Here is a 24,104-nt window from a genome sequence, read left to right on the forward strand (position 1 = left end):
AATGGGAAATTTTTAAAAACATCCTAATTACTTACCGCGAGAGGTTCATACCTTACAGAAATAAAAGACTTAGTAATAGAAGAAAACCAATATGGCTTAAAAAAGATGTAAAGGGGGCAATAAATAGTAAAAAAAGAAAACGTTTAAACTACTAAAACAACAAGGCAGTAAAGAAGCACTAAAAACCTATAAGGAAAAAAAATTATGCAAAAATCAGACAAAACAGCAAAGATGGAGACAGGGAGACTTATTGCCAAATACAGTAAAACTAAACATAAACTGTTCTTTAACCATATAAATAGTAAAAAGATTAATACTGAAAGTGTTGGCCTTTAATAAATAATGTAGGAAAAATTGTAGAGGGTAATGAGGAGAAAACAAATCTATTAAATAGTTTTCTCTCCAGTGTATTCACAGAGGAAAATGAAATATCAGATGAGATGCAGAGTGATAATGTAAACTCTGCACTAAATGTCACCAGTCTAAGGCAGAAAGAAGTGCAGAGCCATCTAAAAAAGATTAGAATAGATAAATCGCCAGGTCCCGATAGCATACACCCCTGGGTTTTAAGAAAACTAAGTAATGTGATACACAAACCCTTGTTTCTTATATTTAAGGACTCTACAGTAATGGGGTCTGTTCCACTGAATTGGCGCACAGCCAATGTTGTGCCGATATTCAAAAAAGGGTCAAAAAGGTAACCTGGAAACTACAGGCTGGTAAGTCTTACTGCTATTGTGGGTAAAATGTTTGAAGGGTTTCTACGAGATAATATCCTGGAGTACCTCAAAGAAAATGGCTGTACAACTCCGTCTCAGCATGAAAAATGCAAACCAGAAACCAGCTCCTCTGCAGACGCTGCACGTACTGGCTGGAAACCACAACTTAATGCACAGGAAAATGGAGAAAGTCCAGCACTGGGTTAAAAGCTTTCAGCCTTTATTAAATGGTCTAGACAGACTTGAAGGAACAAAAGAACATGTGTCTTACATGTTTCAGGCAAGCAAGTTGGTAGAGTAGCATGGAAATGTTAGAGTAGCATGGAAAGTCTGAGAGTGTCACATGTTCAAGTGCTCAGTCAGCAAAGCACACTGGAAATGTTGATCCTGAGATCCTGTTGGTGGGGGAACAACCGTAGTGCCCTGTTATCTTGACCCATGTTGGCTGTGGCCTTGCTTGGGACTACTAGCCTGAAAAAAAACCCTTTAGTGAAAGTGTCTTTGGATGTTGAAATGGCTTTAGGCTGCTATCTGGAGAGAGTCTGCAAAGTAGGCTCCGCAAAGCCGAGTGATTACTGCTGTTGTGACCAGGAACAATTTGGGTGAAAACCCAAAGTTCTGTTTAAGTGAATTGCACTGTGAAGTTAACAGAGACTATAACACTGTATACCCTCATCAACAGATTGTCCATTGCTAGTAGTAACCACCAAGCTCTGTGCCTTTAACCCCTTAAAGGGGTGGTCTCGCGAAAGCAAGTGGGTCTATACACTTCTGTATGGCCATATTAATGCACTTTGTAATATACATCGTGCATTAAATATGAGCCATACAGAAGTTATTCACTTACCTGCTCCGTTGCTAGCGTCCCCGTTGCCATGGTTCCGTCTAACTTCGGTGTCTTCTTGCTTTTTTAGACGCGCTTGCGCAGATGCATCTTCTCCCTTCGGCTGGTCTTGGAAGCATCGGAGTTTTGGCTCCGCCCCCTTTTCGCGTCATCGCGTAGCTCCGCCCCCGTCATGTGCCGATTCCAGCCAATCAGGAGGCTGGAACCGGCACACGTCATGGGGCGGAGCTACGCGATGATGCGTACAAGGGGGCGGAGCCAAAATGCCGATGCTGCCGAGCGGAGCCGAAGGGAGAAGAAGGGAGAAGACGGATCTGCGCAAGCGCGTCTAAAAAGGCAAGAAGACACCGAAGTTAGACGGAACCATGGCAACGGGGACGCTAGCAACGGAGCAGGTAAGTGAATAACTTCTGTATGGCTCATATTTAATGCACGATGTATATTACAAAGTGCATTAATATGGCCATACAGAAGTGTATAGACCCACTTGCTTTCGCGAGACCACCCCTTTAAGGATATGGCCTATTTTTGGCTTAAGGACGCAACAATTTTTGGCGGATTTTAATCTCCATTTTTCAAAAACCATAACTTTTTAACTTTTCCGTCGACGCGGCCATATAAGGGCTTGCTTTTTGTGTGGCGAACTGTAGTTTTTGATGGTGCATTTTTACATAGACTATAGTACACAGACATAGTACATAGACTATATTGTAAAACTTGTATTATTTTTTTTATGATAACAGGGAGAGAAAACGCATCAATGCTGACATAGATTTTTGTTTTTTTTTTAATCGTTAATCATGCAGCATAAATGACACAATACTTTTTTCTGCGGGCCGGTATGATTACAAGCATACCAAAATTCTTATATTTTGTTTTGGTTTTTCCACTTTTCTGCAATAAAAACCCTTTTTTGGGAAACCTTTTTTTTCTCCAAAATCGCTGCATTTAAAGTCCTGTAACTTTTTTATTTTTCTATGCACGGAGCTCTGTGAGGGCTTATTTTTTGCGAGACGAGCCCTAGTTTTTATTGGTGCCATTTTGGGGAATATACAGCTTTTTTGATCACTTTTATTGCATTTTTTGGGAGGCAAAATTGCCTCTGTTTTTTTGCGTTTTTTTTAAACGCTTTTTGCCATGCAGAATAAAAAGCATATTCAATAGAGATGAGCGAACGTACTCGTTTCGAGTAATTACTCGATCAAGCACCGCGATTTTCGAGTACTTCCGTGCTCGGGTGAAAATATTTGGGGGGTGCGGGGGGGGGGGGGGGCGGGGGGAGGCGTGGCGGAGCGGGGGGTAGCAGCAGGGAACAGGGGGCAGCCCTCTCTCTCTCGCTTTCCCCCCACTCCCCGCTGCAACCCCCCACTCACCCACGGCGCCCCCCGAATCTTTTCACCCGAGTACGGAAGTACTCGAAAATCGCGGCGCTCAGGCGAAAAAGGGGCCTGGACGAGTAGGTTCGCTCATCTCTAATATTCAACTTATTGTACACATCGTTACGGATGCGTTGATACCAAATATGTGCCATTTTAATTTATTTTTTACCTTTTTTTATGCTAATATGAAAAAAGCATAAAAAAGGGGGGGGGTTTACATTTTTAATATATTTTTTTACACCATCAATGTCCCTCTGGGGGACTTAAACACAACACTGATGATCGCTGTGATAAGGCATGGTAGAATTTCTGTCCTGCCATGCCTTATCGCTTATACAGCGATCATAAGCTCTGGCAACACAGGATGCCGGTATCTGGCGATTATATCGCGAGAGCCTGGCAACTTCACAGAGGGAGCGCGATCCCTCTGTAAACCCTTCCCATGTCGCGATCTACATAGATTGCAGCGGGGAAGGGGTTAACAGCGGGGGGCGCATCTCCGATGAACCCCCACTGTTGCAGCGGGAGGTCGGCTATGACTGTCATGATCTCGCGCTATCCCTATGATGTAAGGGTACGTCATTTTGCGGGAAGTACTACGCTCCCATGACGTACCCTTACGTTATGGGAAGAGAAGGGGTTAAGGGGTTCTGTGATTGTTATGTTCTGTATTTATTATGCCTATATTGTGGTGCATCGGTTGCAACCATGAAGTGTATCCAGGGTGGCGTAACACTGTCAACCCAGGTCCATGGGACAGTGGTGTCAGCGCATGCCCACTGTCAAATGACACTGGGTGCCAGCATGAACAGATCATCTGCTGGTGTGAGGTTCTCTTATTGGAGTATGTTTATTCTGGTCCCTCCTCTCAGATGGTGCCAGTTATTCATCTTCATGGTGGAGTTCTGGTCCAGTCCACATCCTCCTGGTGTCATTATGCTGTCAGGTAAGTCTCTGGTGTCCTTACTTATTTGACTGGTTTAGTACATCTGCTTCCCAGCACTGATGTATTAATTTGTTATTTACATCTGTCAATTGTCACCACCTTTGTCACCACCTAGGGACAGTTTAGATTGCCCACAGGCCATGGGGCTACCCTTGTCAGAAAGAACCCCCCACTTTTAGGTAGGGTTAGTATAATAGGGCCTGATTTCATTTTCCCCACATCTTAGTTTTGTTGTATATAGTTTTTTTCTCCATGCTTATTCATAGTGTGTGTTGTCTGTGCTTTTTGGACAACTGGTACATTTGATCTAGATGAGGTAAATTTATCTTGCGTGCTGTTGCCATTTTTGATTTCTGCCTCTATGATCTGGATGAGGTATTTGGCATTTGGCTCAGACGTAATAGCCTGTAACCATTAAGCCTTATGCCTCACCTGAGGTAAAGGTAATTCAAGTTTATTACTGTCTTTGCCTTGTCACTGCACCTTCCTCAAGTGAGGTCTTCACTTCAATAAAGACTCACACACAAATCTGTCTCTCTAACAAATCCAGGTTGCCCCCAGATTGTGGATGTGGGGCTTCCCTTGTTAAGTCAATCATCCACTTTTAGGTAGCGTTTCCTCATATTAGCATGAAAGAGTGAAATTTCCCTTTAACTTTCCCCACATATCAGTTTCATTGTATACAGTTTTGTTCTGCGAGTCTTCTTATAGTGTGTGCATCCTTGCTTTTTGGACAACCATTATGTCTGACCAGACCAGGTATTTGGCAATCTGCTCTGGCGTTAGAGCATGTAACCATTGAGCCATATGCCTCACTCGGAATAAAGTCAATTCAAGTCTTTGCCTTGCCACTGTGCCGTGCTCAAGTGGTGTCTTCCCTTTAAGGAGGGTCAAGAATCTGTCCCTGTTACAAGTTGTATAACAATTAAACATAAAGTTGAGAAGACACTTTTTCTTGTGTGTACTGGGAGGAAAGTACCTCCCTAGATATTTAACCTGGCATACAGTAATAAAGGAAGAATGTAAAAAGTAATGATAATGATGTATTATTGCTTTGCATCCACACAGCTGCTCTGCAAGTAGCTCATTTTCTATTGTTAATGAGTATTTCTTTATGTAATGTTTTTACCTGATGACATTTAATGATCTCCTATTTCTAAAGCTGCAATAATATTAAAGGGCTCTTATATTTCCAGCAAGTTAAGCTTATTCAATATATAATGAATAGTTATAGAATTTCCCAATATAATTATGATTTTATATCAATTCTTTAGTTTTTCAGATCTTTGCTTGCTATCATTCAGTAGAAACCTTCATTGTTAATACTCTGCTCATGTGATGGGCACACAGGTGCTCGGTTGTCTCTAAGTAGGGGGAACTGTAGTGGCCCAGAGTTGGGGTATCTTTGGATTTTGTGTATCTATCTCGTGTCTGTCTATGTTGGTGTTACTAATCTTTGTGGTGGCAAGTCTGTCACCCCTAACTTGTTGTGTGTGGCGTGATTGGAGGTCTAGAGACATTAAGGGTGGAGTTAAAGAGAGGCAAAGAAAGATGTAGTCAGTGGAGGAGGAACTGTGAGAATGACGCTGAAGCTCTGGTGTTTCTGTCTGAGTAGAGCCTTGGGCTATCTCATTTTTCATGGGATGTGTCCCCTCTGTGAACTGAAGCCCGGAGTGCAAAGCCTTTTGGAGGAGTTGGTAGCTTTGATTGTACGTTCCTCTGCTTAACTACAGAGTCAAGGGACAATGTTGAGCATAACCAAGGACTTTATAGAGTGTGACTGAAGTAACCAAATAAAGGACATAATAATTAAGAAAGAAGAATGAGTGGTGTGTTTTCCCCGCTGTGTCAGGAGTGTATCCTCAGGGACTGTACATTAGACAACTGAGACTGAGGACGCCTAAAGTGTCAGAGAAGAAAGTAACTCCTAGAAATATGTGTGTCGAAGATTTGCATCAGAGGGAAAATTTGTAAGAAGTGTTATGCCTGACTGTCACCGTATTTTGTTCTTGGAAAGTCAAAGTTGAAAACATGAGTAAAAGTGTCTCCAGTTTGAAAACTATTCATTGACTGTGCACTCTTTTATTCTGCATAAGCGACTGCTCGCTTGGTAAGAGGCATTGGTGTCACATGACATTTTTTAGGTAAAAGAACTCATTAAACAAGACTACTAATTTCGGGGTCCTGTACGCTGTTGGACAGGCCGTCACTTTGGATACATCGGGTAGAGACGGTAGAGTCATCCGTGACAGAACAAAAGTTTATTCCCCGCTGTCTCCCTGGCCAAGGGGCCGACTCAGCATGCTACAAAAGTATGAAATAAAAAAAAGGACAATGTGAATGCCCCCCATAGGTATTATATGATGTCATGGGCGACGTAGATATGTAAGAAAATAGTTGCAAAAGTTAAAAAAATTCCTGAATAAAATAAAAATATCTATACTGTATATACAAAAAAGAAAATGCCCCACCATCGACAACAACCAAATGAGCCCATTACTGTACTTTTTTATTATTTTTTTTCTTTATATATGACTTCTTTATATTTAATAAATATATGTATTTTTACAAGTCCTGCACTCCAGTTTGTTTTTCTTCTGTTTAATATATACGATAGGAGGAACTTTTTGTTGTATGTATGTGTTATATGAGAGAGAGATTATATACCCCTGATATGTGATTTATGATGCCCTGCGGCTTTGTTAAACTACTTTATTTTAGTGTAATGTACAGAAATAAACAACTAGCTTTTTCACTAATAAAACAAAAAAACGGAAATAAAAAGTTAGTGAAGAAAAGGTGTAAAAAATAGCCCTGTATGTCACAGAAGAAAAAACGCAGCAAAAAAAATTTGGTAGCTGAAGAAAAAAAGAGGGCACTAAAACCACTACATGGGTAAAATGGCTAAAAAAAGTGTCTGGTCCTTTAGGACCAAAACAACATGGTTCTTAAGGGTTTAAAACAAAACTAGACCGATCATGACCGAGATACAGTTTAAAAAGACATACATCCTGCATGTAGCAAAACCTTATTAGAGTGACAGCAATGTGATCTATATACACTACTATAGTTTCCAACCAGACTAGAGCTTCAAGATGTGGTGTTCAAGCTTTTTTGAGGAGGCACAAAGAAACAGGTATCATTGAGGTCCAGTGGTTGGCCAAGGAAATGTAGTGCAGAAGATGACACATCATGCTCACTTCCCTTCTAAATCAGAAGATGTCTAGAAAGAACATCAGCTTAGAATGGGCACAAACTAGTGGCTCTCAGGTACACCCATCTATTGGTCAAAGAAGTCTTGCCAGAAATGCCTCTGAGCACAGGGAAGCAGTTTTGTGTCATCGCATTCTTACACCTTGGGCTGCAGGCTTCAGAGCTAGGAGGGTGAAATGGCGAGCAGTCATGGAGTCAACACCATCTTCCCCTACATTTCCATTTACCCCATATTCCAGCATTTCCCAGGTCAGCAGCCAGTCCTATATTACCCAGCTATGGGAGCATAAAAATTGTGCCATCCTAATAACCCCCGGGTACAGAGCCTGAATGCCAGTATTGCACAGCTGCTGGCAATGGAAATACTGCCCTTCAAGCCAGTAGACACAGATGCCTTCTGCAACGTGATGGTCCATGCACCAGATGCCCAACCATCATTTCTTAGCCAACATAATGTTCCTGCTTTGTACCAACATATGAGTGATAACGTTTACCTGGTAGTGCAGGGATGCACATGGGAAATGCCGAAATGCCACCAAGTTGTGATACAACTCATCAGTTTAGAGGAGCACAGCCACATCACCAAAAAACTAAGTTTAAAGCAGCTCCTTACTCTTGGTATATAGTGCATTCAGTTTGACAGTATTAGTAGCTTAGTTAGAGATCAGTGTATAGTATAGTATAGAGGTCAGCCAACTGTCAGCATTGCAGGCTCAGGCTGACACTTGGCTAAACTTGCATTAGCTGAAGCCAGGCAAGGTCGCGTGTGACATTGGTGCCAACCTTCTGGCAGCCCTTCACCTTGCAAATCTTACACATGAACCTTGTCTGGCTTATATGATGAACCTGGTAGTGCAGCATTTCCTGAACAATTGTAGGGAGCTGCCATTTTCCTAGGGTTTAGAAACTTAAAATAATGTACCTGGGCAACATCTTATGGATAGCTGATTTCTGGCCCATGCTTCTGCCCCGCTGGCTGGCAGCAGAAAGCCCTGGCATTTTATATATATCAGGTTTTCTATACATAGCCAATAGACTTTGCTTTGTTATACATGCATGACGGTCAGATCTTGTGATACTTTCTGGATATAACACAGACAAAATCTGTTGCTTAAGTTTTAAGCAGCTCCCTACTTTTGGTATATAGTGTATTCAGTGTGATAGTATTTGTAACTTAGGTATCACTGTGTAGTACAGGATAGAGACAGGTTAAGGCCCCTTTACACGCAAGAATTGATTCAAATGGCCGAAGTGAGCAATAATCGTTCCATGTTAAAGCGAAGCTATCACTCACTTGTTGTTAGTGGTCTTTTAGGCCGCTTTCACATGGGCGATAAAATTGTGTGATTTTCTTGCGATGCAACAGTGCTACAAATCGCATGTATGTGAAGCCCATGCTTTCCTAAGGGCTCCTACCCACTGGCGTTTTTTTCTCCACTGCGATGCGATTCTAAAGTTAAAGTCTCGCATCGCAGTGCGAGAAAAACGCAGGCAGATATCCCAAAATCGCTGAGATATCGCAGCGACATCGCCAGGCTTTTTAATGGGGCCAGCGGCAGCAGCGCTAGCCCCATTGAAAAGATATGGAGAATGCCGCTGACTTCTGCCACAGCTGTCACAGCTGTGGCAGAAGTCCGCGTCATTCTCCATATCTTTTCAATGGGGCTAGCGCTGCTGCCGCTGGCCCCATTGAAAAGACTGTCGCAGCGATATCGCTGCGATTTCTCACACTGCTCTGCGAGAGTTTTCACTTACTCTCGCAGCGCAGTGGAGAAAAAAACGCTAGTGGGTGGGAGCCCTAAGGGTTCCTTCACATTATTAATGTTTTGTCTAATGCAATGCTGCAAGATTTATGATGTTTTGTAGCCCATGTCTCCCCATGGAGTCTCCATGTTTATCGCATTGCGCGAATCAGCAGAAGAAAAAAAGGAATACTTACCTAGAAAGTGCAATCTGAGTCCTCCTAATGCTGTCCAAAGCCCCGCCGGGCATCCTGCAGACCTTGTCTGCCCACAGACGGTCGCTTCCTCATTGCGGGATTCAAAAAAATTCATGTTGTGGGGGCGGGATTTATGAATTGGCCAATGAATGCCACGGCTCAGCCAATTCATAAATCCCTCCTCCACAATGTGATTGGTTTTTCAAACTCTGCTTAGCCCAGCAATGCAGAGCTGGATGAACCAATCACAGCCCTCAATCAGAGCCATTGCTTCGTGGAGGTGAGATTTTTGAATCCCGCAACCAAGAAGTGATCTTCCGTGGGCAAACGAGGACTGCAGGATGCCCAGCAAGGCCCCAGAGAGCAGTGGGAGGAACTGAACCAAGTCTTTTAGCTAAGTATTCCCCTTTTTTTTTAGGGAATTCAGCTAGGGGTTATTTTAGGGGGAGAGCTTAACCTTCTCATGACAAAATTGCAATAATTTATTGCTGGCAGCAGTGAAGTGATGCTTGATTTTTCCCAAGCAAAATGCATCACTGATGCTACAAAATCGTGTGTAGAAAGCTGCGATATTGCCTCGATTTTGTAGCGCCAATATCGCTGTCACCCATGTGAAAAAGGCCTTAAGCTGACTTTTCTGTCAACTTGAACAACCTCATTCGCACTCGATGGCTTGCTGGCTTGTCATGCCATCTGAAAGCTCCCCACACAGTGCTTCCTATAGGAATTGCTGAGCGGGGAGCGAGAAGCAGACTAGAATCCCGCAAGCAGCTGGGAAGTTTTTCAGTTTGAAAGCACGGCGCATGCGCTTATGACCTTAATGGTGACGTCAGTGCTCATGCAGTCGCTAAAAAGACTGTCTGTTCTGCTGGGATCTGTTGTACTACATGGGGTTTCAGCAGCATAGCTTCACAGGTGGTGTTGTTTGAGCTGACTGGGTGTGGATTGCGCCAACCAGCCAATCCCCAAGGTCTGTTGCTCATATATACCAGCTCCTCTGCTAGGGACTGCTGGCCTTTTCTCTGTTTGTTCTGTGTGTTCAGTGTGAACGGTGTCGTGCTCCTGCATGTCTGTGCAGCTCTCAGTACGTGTAGTGTGAACTGTGTCTTGCTGTGGGTTCTTTATCATCTAGAACGAGGTAGGTCCCTAGGTTCCAGTGTGGGTTCATCCCTATTGGGACGATCTCCCTACATTGCAGGCAGGTTTCCCTGGGGCTAGTTATCTCATTAGTGTAGGGAGCTGCGAGACATGGAGGACCCATAAAGTGGTCTTGTGGGCTTAAGTATCTTGCCCAAAATACGAATTAATACCTTGTATTGTATCTATTCCATTTGTTTATACATACGGGTATGCTTGGTGCGTGTTATCAGTGTTCATCAGCCGTTAGTTTGTGTCTGTCCATGAGTATAAAGTCCATTTTGCAGTTCTGTTATTCGGTGTAGTTTTGCCAGTTCATAAGTGTGAATGGCGTTACGTTTATGTCTGTTTCTAAGTTATGTCTGCAAGTTTTGAGTCCAGTTCACAGTTCTGCAGTTCACGTGCCGGTAAGACTGCAATGTGTTCATGTACCAGTTTAACATTACTGTCATGCCTTTGGCAGTCTCTGTTCAGTAAAATTGTCTGTACTGTATAAGGTATATGATATTGCTTTATTTCTGGCATTATTAGATGGACTTTCTGTTAGGGCTCCATCTAGTGTGCATTCATATACTGAGCCTCAGTGTATTTTGTCCTCTGAGGGATGCTGTACCTTTTACCCATGACCTCAGTGACATCATCAGCTCAGCCCACAGTAGCCATTTTCTGGCACATTCCCTCCATGTCTGGACTGCTCTAGAGACCCTCTGCAAACCTTTATTATCCAGGCTCACAGCGGCATCGTCGGTATGTGATAACTTCTACCTGATGTCCTACTCTTAGCATCCTGTGTATATATGTTTCCAGTTCCATGATTATACCACTTCTATAGTTTCTAGTCTTGTGTGTGTTATTCAGATAGCATAGCATGTGTCCTAGTGTATGCGCATGCACACTTATCATCCCTCATGGCTGTATTACATGCTTCCTGTCTTCTCACATGTATGTAATGTATTCTATGTACTGCTATGTTAGTGTACATTGCTAAGTGCATCATTTTCTTTGTTCTACAGTTTTACCTCTACCTTGCAATAAAGTTGAAAGCGGACATTGCTCCATCGTCATTGTGTTGCAGGGAAGGTTATCTGCCTGTCTACTTATGCTCCACTCATAGGGAGGACAGAACAGTAAAACGACGGCCCCTTCGCAGGCTGGATAGAGAAACAGGGACTTCTCACAGGCTGGACACAGGGCACCAGCAGTCTAGACAGCAGGATACTAAACCACGTTTTGTGCTATACGCAGAGATACTGCTACAGGACGCCCACTACAGCGGTAAGCACGTAAGCTCGTCCGGAGCGTCACCATGTCAACGTTAGAGACTGGACTGTATGAGACAAGGTCTCACATCTCAGCTAGCTCCAGAAGCTCAAAAGGGTCAGTGAGTAGCTCTACAGTAGCCATTGCTCGTGCAAAAGCGGAAGCCGCCAAAATGCGAGTGCATTATGCTGAGCAAGAAAGGCAATTAAAAGTAGAGAAAGCACGCATGGAAGCAGCACTGGAAAAACTATCAGTAGAGAAAGAAGCTGCAGCTGCTGTGGCCGAAGCAGAGGCTTTGGAAGAAGCAGCGATCTACGCAAGTGAAAGATTCAGCAACATGTCTAGGCGCAGTTCTGGTCACCAAGACAATCTCCAGCGTACTTCAGACTATGTTCAGCTACATGCCAAGTCGGGTAACGACTCGTGCTCAGATCCGGGAGAGGAGTCAAACCTCCAAAAAGAGCTCCACCAGCAACCGGTAACACAGCAAGTGACCTCAGCACACCAAATGCCCAACATCAAATTAGATAGCAGTTTGATATTCAGTCGGCCCTCAGTACAACCTAAGCTTGAACCAACAAATGTTTGGAGTACCACGGTCGCCACCAATAAGAATGAACCTTTAGACTGTGACTATTATCATAGCAGCATGTCAAAGAATCGCTGTAACTCAATAGGACCTCCACAAAGCAACTTACCTTCAGATCTACCACGCAGAGATCAAGGTATGACAGACCTCGTCAAATTCTTTGCACGACGTGAGCTAATAACTAAAGGACTCACGAAGTTTAATGACAGACCTGAAGGCTATAGAGCATGGCGTTCGTCATTCAGAAATATGATCAAAGATCTCGACCTGTCTGTAAGTGAAGAAGTTGACCTCCTAGTCAAATGGTTAGGCAACGAGTCAGCAGAACATGCAAAGCGAATTAGAGACATCAACATTAACTACCCAAGCAGAGGACTAAAAATGATATGGGAAAGACTGGAGGAGTGTTATGGCTCACCAGAAGTGGTAGAAAATGCACTCTTCAAAAGGATTGAGGATTTTCCTAAGATTCCCAATAAAGGATTTCAGAAGCTGAGAGAATTAAGTGACCTGCTGATGGAACTCGAAGTTGCTAAAGGTGAAGGAGACTTGCAAGGTCTCGCATTTTTAGACACAGCACGTGGTGTCAACCCCATTGTACAGAAATTACCTTACAGTCTACAAGAAAAGTGGATTACTCAAGGCTCCAAGTACAAACAACAGCACAACGTCTCATTCCCTCCATTCTCCTTTTTTGTGGATTTCATAAGCCAACAATCAAAGACTAGGAACGACCCAAGTTTTGACTTCTCAACATTTGAAACCACTTACATCAGAACTAACAAACCTGCTTCACTTCGTAACCTGAAAGCTACACCTGTTGCAGTACACAAAACCAGCATATCTGCTGTGCATCCCTCAACAAGAGACCCTTGCAAAGACTGCCCTCTACATAAGAAGCCTCACCCATTGCAGAAATGTAGAGGATTCAGGGAAAAAACTCTTAAGGACCGGAAAGCCTTTCTCAAGGAAAACCAGATTTGCTACAAGTGTTGTGCCTCAACATCTCATAGGGCGAAGGACTGTACAGCAAACATCGAGTGTTCAGAATGTCATAGTAAGGAGCATACCACGGCCTTACATCCTGAGCCCGCCCCATGGACTCTCACGCCTTCAGACCAGGCTACAGAGCATGGCGGGGAGGAGAAAGTCACAGTACTTCCTGAAGTGTCACCCCAGTGTACCCAAGTCTGTGGAGAGGGCCTCAGAGGTAAATCCTGCTCTAAGATTTGTCTTGTTAAAGTTTATCCAATTGGACACAAAGAAATGGCTGTAAGGTTGTATACCATTCTTGACGATCAAAGCAACAGGTCCCTTGCCAGCTCTACTTTCTTCGACATCTTCGACATTGAAGGACATAGCTCTCCATATTCACTTAAGACTTGCACAGGTGTGACTGAAGAAGCCGGAAGAAGAGCTACTGGTTTTCAAATAGAATCCATGGATGGTGAAACATCCCTGCCTCTACCTAAACTGATAGAATGTAATCAAATTCCAAACAACAGAGAGGAGATTCCAACGCCTGAAGCAGCATTACCACATAAGCACTTGAAGACCATGGCCCATCTCATCCCTGCCTTAGATCCTAAGGCTCAAATAGTGCTTCTGCTTGGAAGGGACATCATAAGAGTCCACAAGGTCAGAAAACAGGTAAATGGCCCTCACAATTCTCCATTTGCACAGAAACTAGACCTAGGATGGGTCATTGTAGGTGACGTCTGCCTAGGAAATGTCCACAAACCATCCACGGTAAATTCCTATTGCACTAATACACTGGAAAATGGACGTCCATCCTTCTTCCAGCCTTGTCCTAACAGGTTCCTTATAAGAGACACACCTAGCAGTATTTCATACTCTGACTCTACGGAAATCGGGACCCATTTCTGTGACGAAGACAGAGACCACTTAGGGTGCACAGTGTTCCAGAGGACAAAGGACGACCACAAAATCGCCCCCTCTATTGAAGACGAAGCCTTCTTGGACATAATGGAACAAGGCTTTTTCAAAGATGAAGCAAACAATTGGGTGGCACCACTTCCTTTCAAAACTCAGAGACGCCATCTCCCCGACAACAGAGATCAAGCACTGAAGCGCTTTTTCTCACTCAGACGCAACCTTCTAAGAAGGCCAGATATGAGTGAACATTTCTTCACATTCATGGGGAAGATATTTGGAAACGGTCATGCGGAAGTTGCTCCACCTCTAAGAGAAAAGGAGGAACACTGGTACCTGCCAATCTTTGGTGTCTACCACCCTAAGAAGCCAGGACAGATCCGGGTAGTATTTGACTCCAGTTCACAGTATGAAGGAGTCTCCCTCAATGATGCTCTCATGACCGGACCAGACCTCAATAACACACTATTAGGAGTGCTCATTAGGTTCCGTAAAGGATTAATTTCCATTGTTGCCGACATACAGCAGATGTTTCATTGTTTTCTAGTGAAAGAAGAACATAGGAACTTCTTGAGATTCTTCTGGTTTAAAGACAACGACCAAACCAAAGACATAATGGAATACCGAATGAAAGTACATGTTTTTGGCAACAGCCCGTCTCCTGCAGTCGCCATCTATGGACTCAAAAGGTCTGCCCGAGAAGGTGAAGAAGAATATGGACAAGATGTCAGGCAGTTTGTAGAAAGAGACTTTTATGTGGACGATGGCCTGAAATCACTTCCATCACCAGATGCAGCAATCGACCTACTCAAAAGAACCCAAAGTATGCTTGCTTGTTCGAACCTCAAACTCCATAAGATAGCTTCAAACAGCAAGGCTGTCATGAAAGCCTTTCCCACTCAAGATCACGCCAATGACCTGAAGGATCTAGACTTGGCAACGGCCACAATACCCTTGCAGCGCAGCCTAGGGCTCAACTGGGACCTCAACAACGACACCTTTACCTTTCAGGTGGATCAAAAGCCAAAACCATTCACACGACGCGGTGTCCTATCTACGATCAACAGCATCTACGACCCGCTTGGGTTTGCAGCTCCCGTGACCATTCAAGGTAAGATGCTGCTCAGAGACTTGACTGCAGATACATGCGATTGGGACTCCCCACTTTCCCCAGAGAAGGAGACATTGTGGGTAAAGTGGAGAGACTCCCTGGTAGCATTATCCGACCTACACGTTCCTAGGCCGTATGCACACGTGCCTATTGCAGAGGTCAAGTCTAAAGAGCTGTGTGTATTTTGTGATGCCTCAGTGAAAGCAATTGCTGCAGTTGCCTACCTCAAAACGATTGACATTAAGGGCCAGACACATATTGGGTTTGTGATTGGAAAGGCAAAACTGGCACCATCTCCTGAGCCTACCATACCGAGGCTGGAGCTTTGTGCTGCCGTTCTGGCAGTAGAACTAGCTGAACTCATTGTGACAGAAATAGATATGACACTTGATGACACAGAATTTCATACAGATAGCAAAGTAGTGCTGGGCTACATTTACAATGAGTCTAGGAGATTCTATGTGTATGTGCATAACAGAGTCCATAGGATTAGAAAGTCATCAAAACCTACTCAGTGGCGCTATGTACCGACTGATCACAACCCAGCAGATCATGCTACAAGAGCTGTACCAGCACCACTCCTTAAAGATACCACATGGCTCACAGGGCCAACTTTCCTTTATAAACCAGTACTGGATACTCACAAGAAAAGCACCTATGAACTGCTAGACCCAGATTCCGATGCAGAGGTTCGCCCTCAAGTTTCCACGCTCATTACGACACTTTCTAGCAAACAGCTGGGATCTAAACGTTTTAACAGGTTCTCAACTTGGAAGTCACTAAACCGCGCTGTAAGTTGCTTAATTCATATCGCCAGAACCTTCAGAGCCACGCCAGCAAGATCAAGTCATTGCAGAGGTTGGCACCGCTGTCCAAAGGGCTATACAGTGGATGAACTTACACAGGCCAAGGACGTTGTCATCCATTGTGTGCAACAAGAGATTTACGCAAGAGAACTAGAATCACTCCAAAATCAAAAGAATGTGCCTAAAGATAGTTCCCTCAGGAAACTTGACCCATATATAGATGCTAATGGACTGTTGAGAGTTGGAGGACGTGTCTCAAATGCACAGCTTGATAGTAACGAGTGCCATCCTGTAATACTCCCTAACGATCATGTTGCGTCTCTACTTGTGCGGCATTACCATGAACAGACTAAACACCAGGGACGTTTGTTCACTGAGGGAGCTCTATGTACAGCTGGATTTTGGATAGTTGGAGCCAAAAGACTTGTGAGTAATGTCATTTTCAGATGTGTTACATGCCGGAAACTCCGTGGTACGTTTCAGTCGCAGAAAATGGCTAGTCTCCCTGCTGACCGACTCAGCACTGAACCACCTTTCACAAATGTTGGGCTCGACGTGTTTGGCCCATGGTCCGTCACCACACGGCGCACTAGAGGAGGCGAAGCAAACAGCAAACGCTGGGCTGTCCTATTCACTTGTATGAGCATCAGGGCAGTGCACATAGAAGTTATTGAGTCTTTGGACACATCCAGCTTCATAAATGCATTAAGACGCTTCATTTCTATAAGAGGTCCAGTCAAGCAAATCCGTTCTGATAGAGGTACCAATTTCATTGGAGCGTGTAAAGAGTTGAATATTCCCTCAAACATTGACAGCGACCATGTAAGAAGATATCTTGCGAACCAAGGTTGCACATGGTCATTTAACCCTCCACATTCTTCTCACATGGGCGGCTCATGGGAGCGTATGATCGGCATAGCACGTAGGATCCTTGATTCGATATTCCTCCACGAGGGCACTTCAAGACTCACCCATGAGACCCTCACAACTCTTATGGCTGAAGTAGTAGCTATCATAAATGCGAGACCATTAATGCCAATATCCAGAGATCCAGATGACCCTCCTTTGCTAACTCCTTCTACTCTACTCACGCAAAAGTTCGATGCAATTACAGCTCCTGCTGGTGAGTTTGATTCTAAAGACTTGTACAAGTGTCAATGGAGACGGGTACAAAGCTTGGCAAATGCGTTTTGGGAAAAGTGGAGGAAACAATACATCTCAACTTTACAGACTAGGAATAAGTGGCATTCCAGTAAACCCAACATGGAAGTTGGCAATGTTGTTCTTGTCAAGGACTCTCAGTCAAAAAGAAACGAATGGCCTATGGGACTCATAACCAAGGTTTTTCCTAGTGAAGACGGGAAAGTCAGAAAGGTGGAAGTCAAATTGTGCAAACAAAATGAGCCTAAACTCTTCTTCAGACCTGTTACAGAACTAATTTTATTACTCACAACGAAGAGGTCTTAATGTGGTAACCTTGGGTTACCAGACGGGGAGTGTCATGCCTTTGGCAGTCTCTGTTCAGTAAAATTGTCTGTACTGTATAAGGTATATGATATTGCTTTATTTCTGGCATTATTAGATGGACTTTCTGTTAGGGCTCCATCTAGTGTGCATTCATATACTGAGCCTCAGTGTATTTTGTCCTCTGAGGGATGCTGTACCTTTTACCCATGACCTCAGTGACATCATCAGCTCAGCCCACAGTAGCCATTTTCTGGCACATTCCCTCCATGTCTGGACTGCTCTAGAGACCCTCTGCAAACCTTTATTATCCAGGCTCACAGCGGCATCGTCGGTATGTGATAACTTCTACCTGATGTCCTACTCTTAGCATCCTGTGTATATATGTTTCCAGTTCCATGATTATACCACTTCTATAGTTTCTAGTCTTGTGTGTGTTATTCAGATAGCATAGCATGTGTCCTAGTGTATGCGCATGCACACTTATCATCCCTCATGGCTGTATTACATGCTTCCTGTCTTCTCACATGTATGTAATGTATTCTATGTACTGCTATGTTAGTGTACATTGCTAAGTGCATCATTTTCTTTGTTCTACAGTTTTACCTCTACCTTGCAATAAAGTTGAAAGCGGACATTGCTCCATCGTCATTGTGTTGCAGGGAAGGTTATCTGCCTGTCTACTTATGCTCCACTCATAGGGAGGACAGAACAATTACACTGTCGGTCCATGTAAAAGAGGCTTTAGGCTTCTGACAGACAATAGGTAGTTAGAGGTTGCAATTCTAGATTAGTTGGTTGTTAGGGACCAAGTGTTAGGCCTGAATTTCCTTTCACCACCTGCATCCCTCTTTGCTGAGTGCCAGTTAGAGGACTTCCCCATCATCATCTCATGATCTACTACTGGAGAAATCTTGAATCCATAGTTTTCCACAGGGGCCGCACACACGTTGTGCAGAGCCATTTCAATGTCACTGATGAAAACCTGCCCCCTGTTGGCAAAAAGCGCACACAAGACCATGCCAGACTCAAGTGAGATGGTAATTAAAATCCTGCTGTCCATGTTCCTACGAGCAAAGGGACACATGACATGAGTTGACAGGGCCAAGGCCAAAGTCACCACAAATATTAATGGGGCACCTTTGCCGTATGAACCGGGAAAAACTTGTGGTTCTGGCAGGGCAAGGTGGCCTTCCAAAAACCAGCAACTCATTGGAGGTACACTGCAGATGTGCGCATCTGCTGCCCTTCCATAGGCCCCGATATCAACCAGGTGGAATCAATAGTTGCTGTCTGCCACAGCTAAAAGAACCACAGAAAAAAACAAAACGTGTAGTTCGAAGATCGGGGCAATGAGGGAGGCGGCTTTCTTGCAAAAATCATCTTTCTACCTAGGGCCCCAATTGCAGCATAAACAGCTTTGTATCCGGGTATATAGTAGCGATATCTTTCCCGCAGTGACAGTCGCTATACCAATTACATCAGCCAGTATAAATTTAGAAACATTCATTTTTTCAACATCCCACTCTGCCTGGTATGAGTGCCTTAATTACAGATATTTATAAAATTGTGTGCGTGGTATATCGTACTCTGTGTGCAGTTGGATGAACAACTTCATCTCTCCTCCTGATAATATGTGTGAGACATACCGGACACCCCTATTCTCCCAACTCCCGAAATCCTGAAGTTTCTACAGCTCAGATAGACACATGGTTGCCCGCATAGGCACATATTGGGTACAACCTTCAATACCCATGACATTCCTTACTCTGTCTCCACCAAGTTTTATGTATAAGCACTAATGTAGGGAATTGTGGAGCAGCGGCTCTAAATCCGTGCATTTCCAGCAACTCAAACAGAGGCCTACCTCCAAAGAACTGTGTTAATAAATGATAAGCAGCACCCTGCACCTCTCCTGTCTCCCAGCCCCTAAGGTGTTGAATTTGTGATGCCAAAGAATATGCCCAGGGGTTGGGAAGAGGTAATTCACCCTCCTCTTTAGCTCTACCCAACGTCTCTAACTTTATGCGAGCACATTTTTTCCCCCATATGAGGTCATCTAAAAAGATTGTCTATTTTGTGGAAAAATGTTTGACAATCCAATGAGGTGAGTTATGCAACAAGTATAATAACTGCGGCATCCAAATCATTTTAGTGAGATTCACCATGCCTATCAGCGAAAGAGGGAGCTTGCACCAAATATTGAGCTTCTGTTTCAATCTGAGTATTAGTGAGTCTAAATTTAATTTTGCATTGTCTGAGACCGACTTCATTATATGCACCCCCAAATATTTGAAGACAGGTGCACTGACAAGTTGGGCCCCTTCTATGTTAATTGTCAATTCTGATCTATCCACTGGCATTATAATAGATTTATTCCAGTTTATCGTAAGCCCAGAATACATTCCATACTCAGTAACTGCAGCTATAGCCATCTCTAGGGACTTTCCAGTGTCTCCCAAAAACAGCAAGACATCGTCCGCATAAAATGCAATTCTCTCCTCAGTGTCTCCCCTCTTAAAAAACAATGTCTGGATGTAAACTTATTATACTTGTAAGAGGTTCTATTGCAATTGCAAAAAACTGTGGGGAAAGGGGGCATCCTTGTCGGGTCCCACGATGTAATGGAAAGCTGTCAGTAACGCTGTCATTAATATTAACACATGCCTGCACATTGGTGCACAAAATCTTCAAACAATGTACAGCTGAAGACCATTTAGGGACTGAGGTCTCATGGAATCTGAGCAGAGAATGGTGTTAAAGCTATTTTGGCTTCTTAGGTATGGGCTGGGGTGGATTTTAACTATGTTTGTTTGAGTTCACGGCAGGGTCAGCTGTGAGTAAGCTGGAAAATGCTAGAAGTCACTGGGGAGATTTGGAAGCCCTGGTGATGAATGATGATTGGTCTAATGAAAATGGCGTGAAGAAGCCTGAAAGAGCTGCTTGGGAGCTTGGAGCCTAGCAACAGAATCTGATTGGTGGGAGCTGGTGGTGGGAGGAGAGAGAGAGTTCATAAAAGAAGGTGCTTACAGGATGGGAATTTCAGTTCTTTCACAGCACCACAAATTTTTTCCCTCCTACCCGCCCCTTTTGTTATGTTCTGAACTGTCGGGGCATGTTTAAATGGGGGAAAGCAGCTTGCCTCCTGCGGGTGGGTATAAAGATGGTTTGATATTGGGTATTGGTGTAGACTTGAGGGGTTAGGACTGAGTCTACCTGTTATATATATGGTTATGATTTTGTTATTAAAGGTTATAGTAAACCCGTTAAAAAATAAATGCTGCGGCCTTAAGATGTCACACCTGTGTCTGTCTATTTTATTTTAGGTATATGTTAAGTAATGTTATAGAGCATAAGATTCCATGCAATTAGATGGGACAGAAGCCCATCTTAGTCATTACCTGCCATAAGAATACCCGCTCTACATTATCAAATGCGTAAGCGGCGTCTAGCAAACCAATAATCCGTTCCCCGGTATTTTACGTTGGTATCTGTAAGTTGAGAAATAGTCTACAGATATTAATTGCCGTTGATCTAGATGGTATAAAGCTGCTTGGGTCAGGATAGATGAGGGAAGAGATCACTCCTGATAATCACGTGGCCAAAAATTCAGCTATTATTTGAACATCTGCATTCAGCAGGGTTATTGGCCTGTATGAGTCTATCAGTAATGGGTCCTTATTAGAGATGAGCGAGCATACTCGTCCGAGCTTGATGCTCGTTCGAGTATTAGGGTGCTCGAGATGCTCGTTACTCGAGACGAGTACCACGCGGTACTCGTCTCGATTAAACAAGCACTGACCATTGAATTCAATGGAGCCGTCAATACAGACGGCTCCATTGAAAGCAATGGGCTGCCGGCGATCTCAGGATGAATTTTCGGGAAGGGCTTAAAAATATAAGCCCTTACCTGAAAATCATCCTAAGGGTGCGTTCAGACGAGCGTGTTTTGGTGCGTGCATACGCACGCACAAAAACACGCTTGTAGTTACAACACTGCATTCCCTATGGTGTGTGCACATGTCCGTACTTTGCAGGTGCGTGCCTGCAAAGATAGGACATGCGTGCACCATAGGGAATGCACGCATTGTTTTCAATGGAGCCGCGGCTCCCTGCATTCCTTTTCAGGGAAGGACTTTACATATAAGCCCTTCCCTGAAAAAGAAAGATTTTAGTGTAAAAAAGAATAAAAATGCAGGCATGCTGACAGTGCGGGGGGGGGGGGGGGGTGTCCTCACTCCCGCGCTCGCCGGCAGCCCATTCAATGGGCTAACATCGTTACAGCTGTGGCAGAGGAGAACGATCTTTATGCTGACAGTGCGGGGGGGGGGGGCACTCTTACCGCTATTGTGGCTTAATAGTGGGACCTGGGAACTTGAGATGCAGCCCAACATGTAGCCCCTCGCCTGCCCTATCCGTTTCTGTGTCGTTCCCATCACTTTCGTGAATTTCCCAGATTTTCACAAATGAAAACCTTAGCGAACATCGGCGATATACAAAAATGCTTGAGTCACCCATTGACTTTAATGGGGTTCGTTACTCGAAACGAACCCTCGAGCATCGCGGGAAGTTCGACTTGAGTAACGAGCACTCGAGCATTTTGGTGCTCGCTCATCTCTAGTCCTTATCTGGTTTAGGAATAAAAGTGATTGCCACCTCCCTCGTGGATGGAGGCAACTCTCCTAGTTTATTAGCTTCATGAATTACCATGAGTAAATGTGGGAGTAGTTGCCCACTGAAAGTTTTATTGATTTCTATTGGTAGTCCGTCCAACCCTGGAGCCTCACTGTTCTGCATCGTGGCTTTCACTTCTTGCAGTTCCTCTAGCTCCATTGGAGCATCAAGCATCTCCCTCTGTTTGCGTGCCAGGGAGGACAGCACCACACCAGATAGATACTACAGCGTCTGTTCCCATGACTTCTGCAGTCTGGAGGAGTACAAAGAGGCATAGAAAGAGCATGCTGACTCCTTAATAGCACACGTGTCGGCATCAAGAGTTCCTTGCTTATTCCTTAAAGAGGTGATAAAGGTAGAGCCCGTTTTTGCACGGGTCATGACTGCCAGCATATGCCCAGTATGCTCCCCCTCCATAAAGTAGTTCTCTCTAAGAAATCCTCGTTTATTGGCTGCCGTCTATAATGTTTGGCTATTTAACATTTCTTGGGCCTCTTTCAAATTACTGAAATTTTTTGCCGTATTATTTTGTAAAAATAGGAACTCTGCGTCTGTCACACGTCTCTCAAGATATCGGCCTATCTCTCTACATGCCTGTTTAGTCTGTGTAATATTTTGTATAAAAAGGCCTCGTAGACTTACTTTCATAGTATCCCACTCTATGAATACACTCGAAGTGTGCCTATTTAAAGCAAAGTATTCCTTTAACTGTCCTGAAATATGTGATTGCTGCACAATATACAACCAAAAAGTCTCCAAAGCAGACAGCCAGAGGGATCGCCACTCACATGTTGTAGGTCTACCAATAATGGTAAGTAATCTGAGAGCATTCTAGGCAAATACGTGATTTTTTGAGGATGGTACTTTACAGTGGGCTGTTACCCACTGCCAAATCAATGCGTGACAGCGTACCATTCATACTAGAATGTCATGAATAGCATTTGATTTCCGGATGTATAGCTCTCCAGAGATCCAAAAGTGATGTTTCCTGCAGCCAACACCTCAAAGAGTTAGCCCACCCTAGACATTAACTGTCTCTGATCGAAGCTTATCCCAAACAGGGTCTATCACAGAAATACATCTCCCATTATCAAGACAAATAAATAAAGAAGATCCGCAGCAGACCAGAGGATGAAGTAAAACAAAGTTCTTTTATTCCAAATCCATAAATGGTACAGGCAGCGACGTTTCGACCGTCTCCGGTCTTTATCAAGCATTATCAAGACAGGGATGTCCAGTATCTCTACCACAAGCTCCAAAATCTGTTGCAGCACCCCACTATTATAGGATGGTGGAATATATACGAAAACAAGGCCACAGATAAAATTGAAAAATTTGCAGTGCAAACAGATAAAGTGACCCTTCGAGTCCAATCTCCGTGAGAAGCACTGAAAGGGAATTGCTCTATGTGTCAGAATACTAACACCTCTCCAGTGGCTTGAGTAAACAGAATGGTAACGATGTCCTACCCAGCTCACCCTGAAGGCATCAATACTATCTTTAGAGGAATACATTTCTTGAAGACAGAGTACCAATGGGTGATACTGCTTCAGTGAGCAAAAAATTGCAAGTTGCTTCACAGGATCATCCATACCACGCACATTCCATGTTACAACAGTAAACTTTTCAACCATTTAAAGACAAGTAAGCATATACTCCCCTCCGGATATTTCCCCATTGCAATAGAACTAGTATATATGCAATGTATAATGGAATACCTTCACAATCACACAAGAGAAAGATTATACAAACAATAGAACTCTTTTTTACAACATGTAACTTCTGGACCTGCTTAAGGCCGGCTGTCCACGGGCGTTGCGAAGTCCGACGGCAGATCTCTGCCACTGGAGCCACCGCCCGGGAGCAGGAGCCGCACATGTTTCTCCGCCGGTCAGCCTAATCTAATAGATAGGCTGACCGCGGAGAATCTGGGCAATTCACAGCATGCTGCACATTGTCCGCCGTGAGCGGAGAATCGCAATAGTTCTCCGCTCTGGGACACTGGCCGGCACTTTCCATAGCGATGCTATGGAAATCTTCAGCCTGCGTGATTCGCCTGCGATTTACCACCGGCGAATTTACAATCGTGGACAGGGGGCCTAATACTCAACAGGTTAGGGCACCAGTCCT

The 24,104-nt window shown here is 44.0% G+C and overlaps 1 protein-coding gene across 1 annotated transcript; it reads left to right on the forward strand.

Moving 5' to 3' along the window:
- Window positions 1–12,086: 12,086 nt before the first annotated feature.
- On the forward strand, window positions 12,087–18,007 carry LOC136587373 (uncharacterized). The gene is made up of 2 exons (XM_066585944.1): window positions 12,087–15,030; window positions 17,901–18,007. Exons 1-2 carry the CDS (start codon window positions 12,087–12,089, stop codon window positions 17,999–18,001), a joined length of 3,045 nt encoding a protein of 1,014 aa, XP_066442041.1. The 3' UTR covers window positions 18,002–18,007.
- Window positions 18,008–24,104: the final 6,097 nt, after the last annotated feature.

Source organism: Eleutherodactylus coqui, chromosome 13, assembly GCF_035609145.1.
Source record: "Eleutherodactylus coqui strain aEleCoq1 chromosome 13, aEleCoq1.hap1, whole genome shotgun sequence".
NCBI classification, from domain to species: Eukaryota; Metazoa; Chordata; class Amphibia; order Anura; family Eleutherodactylidae; genus Eleutherodactylus; species Eleutherodactylus coqui.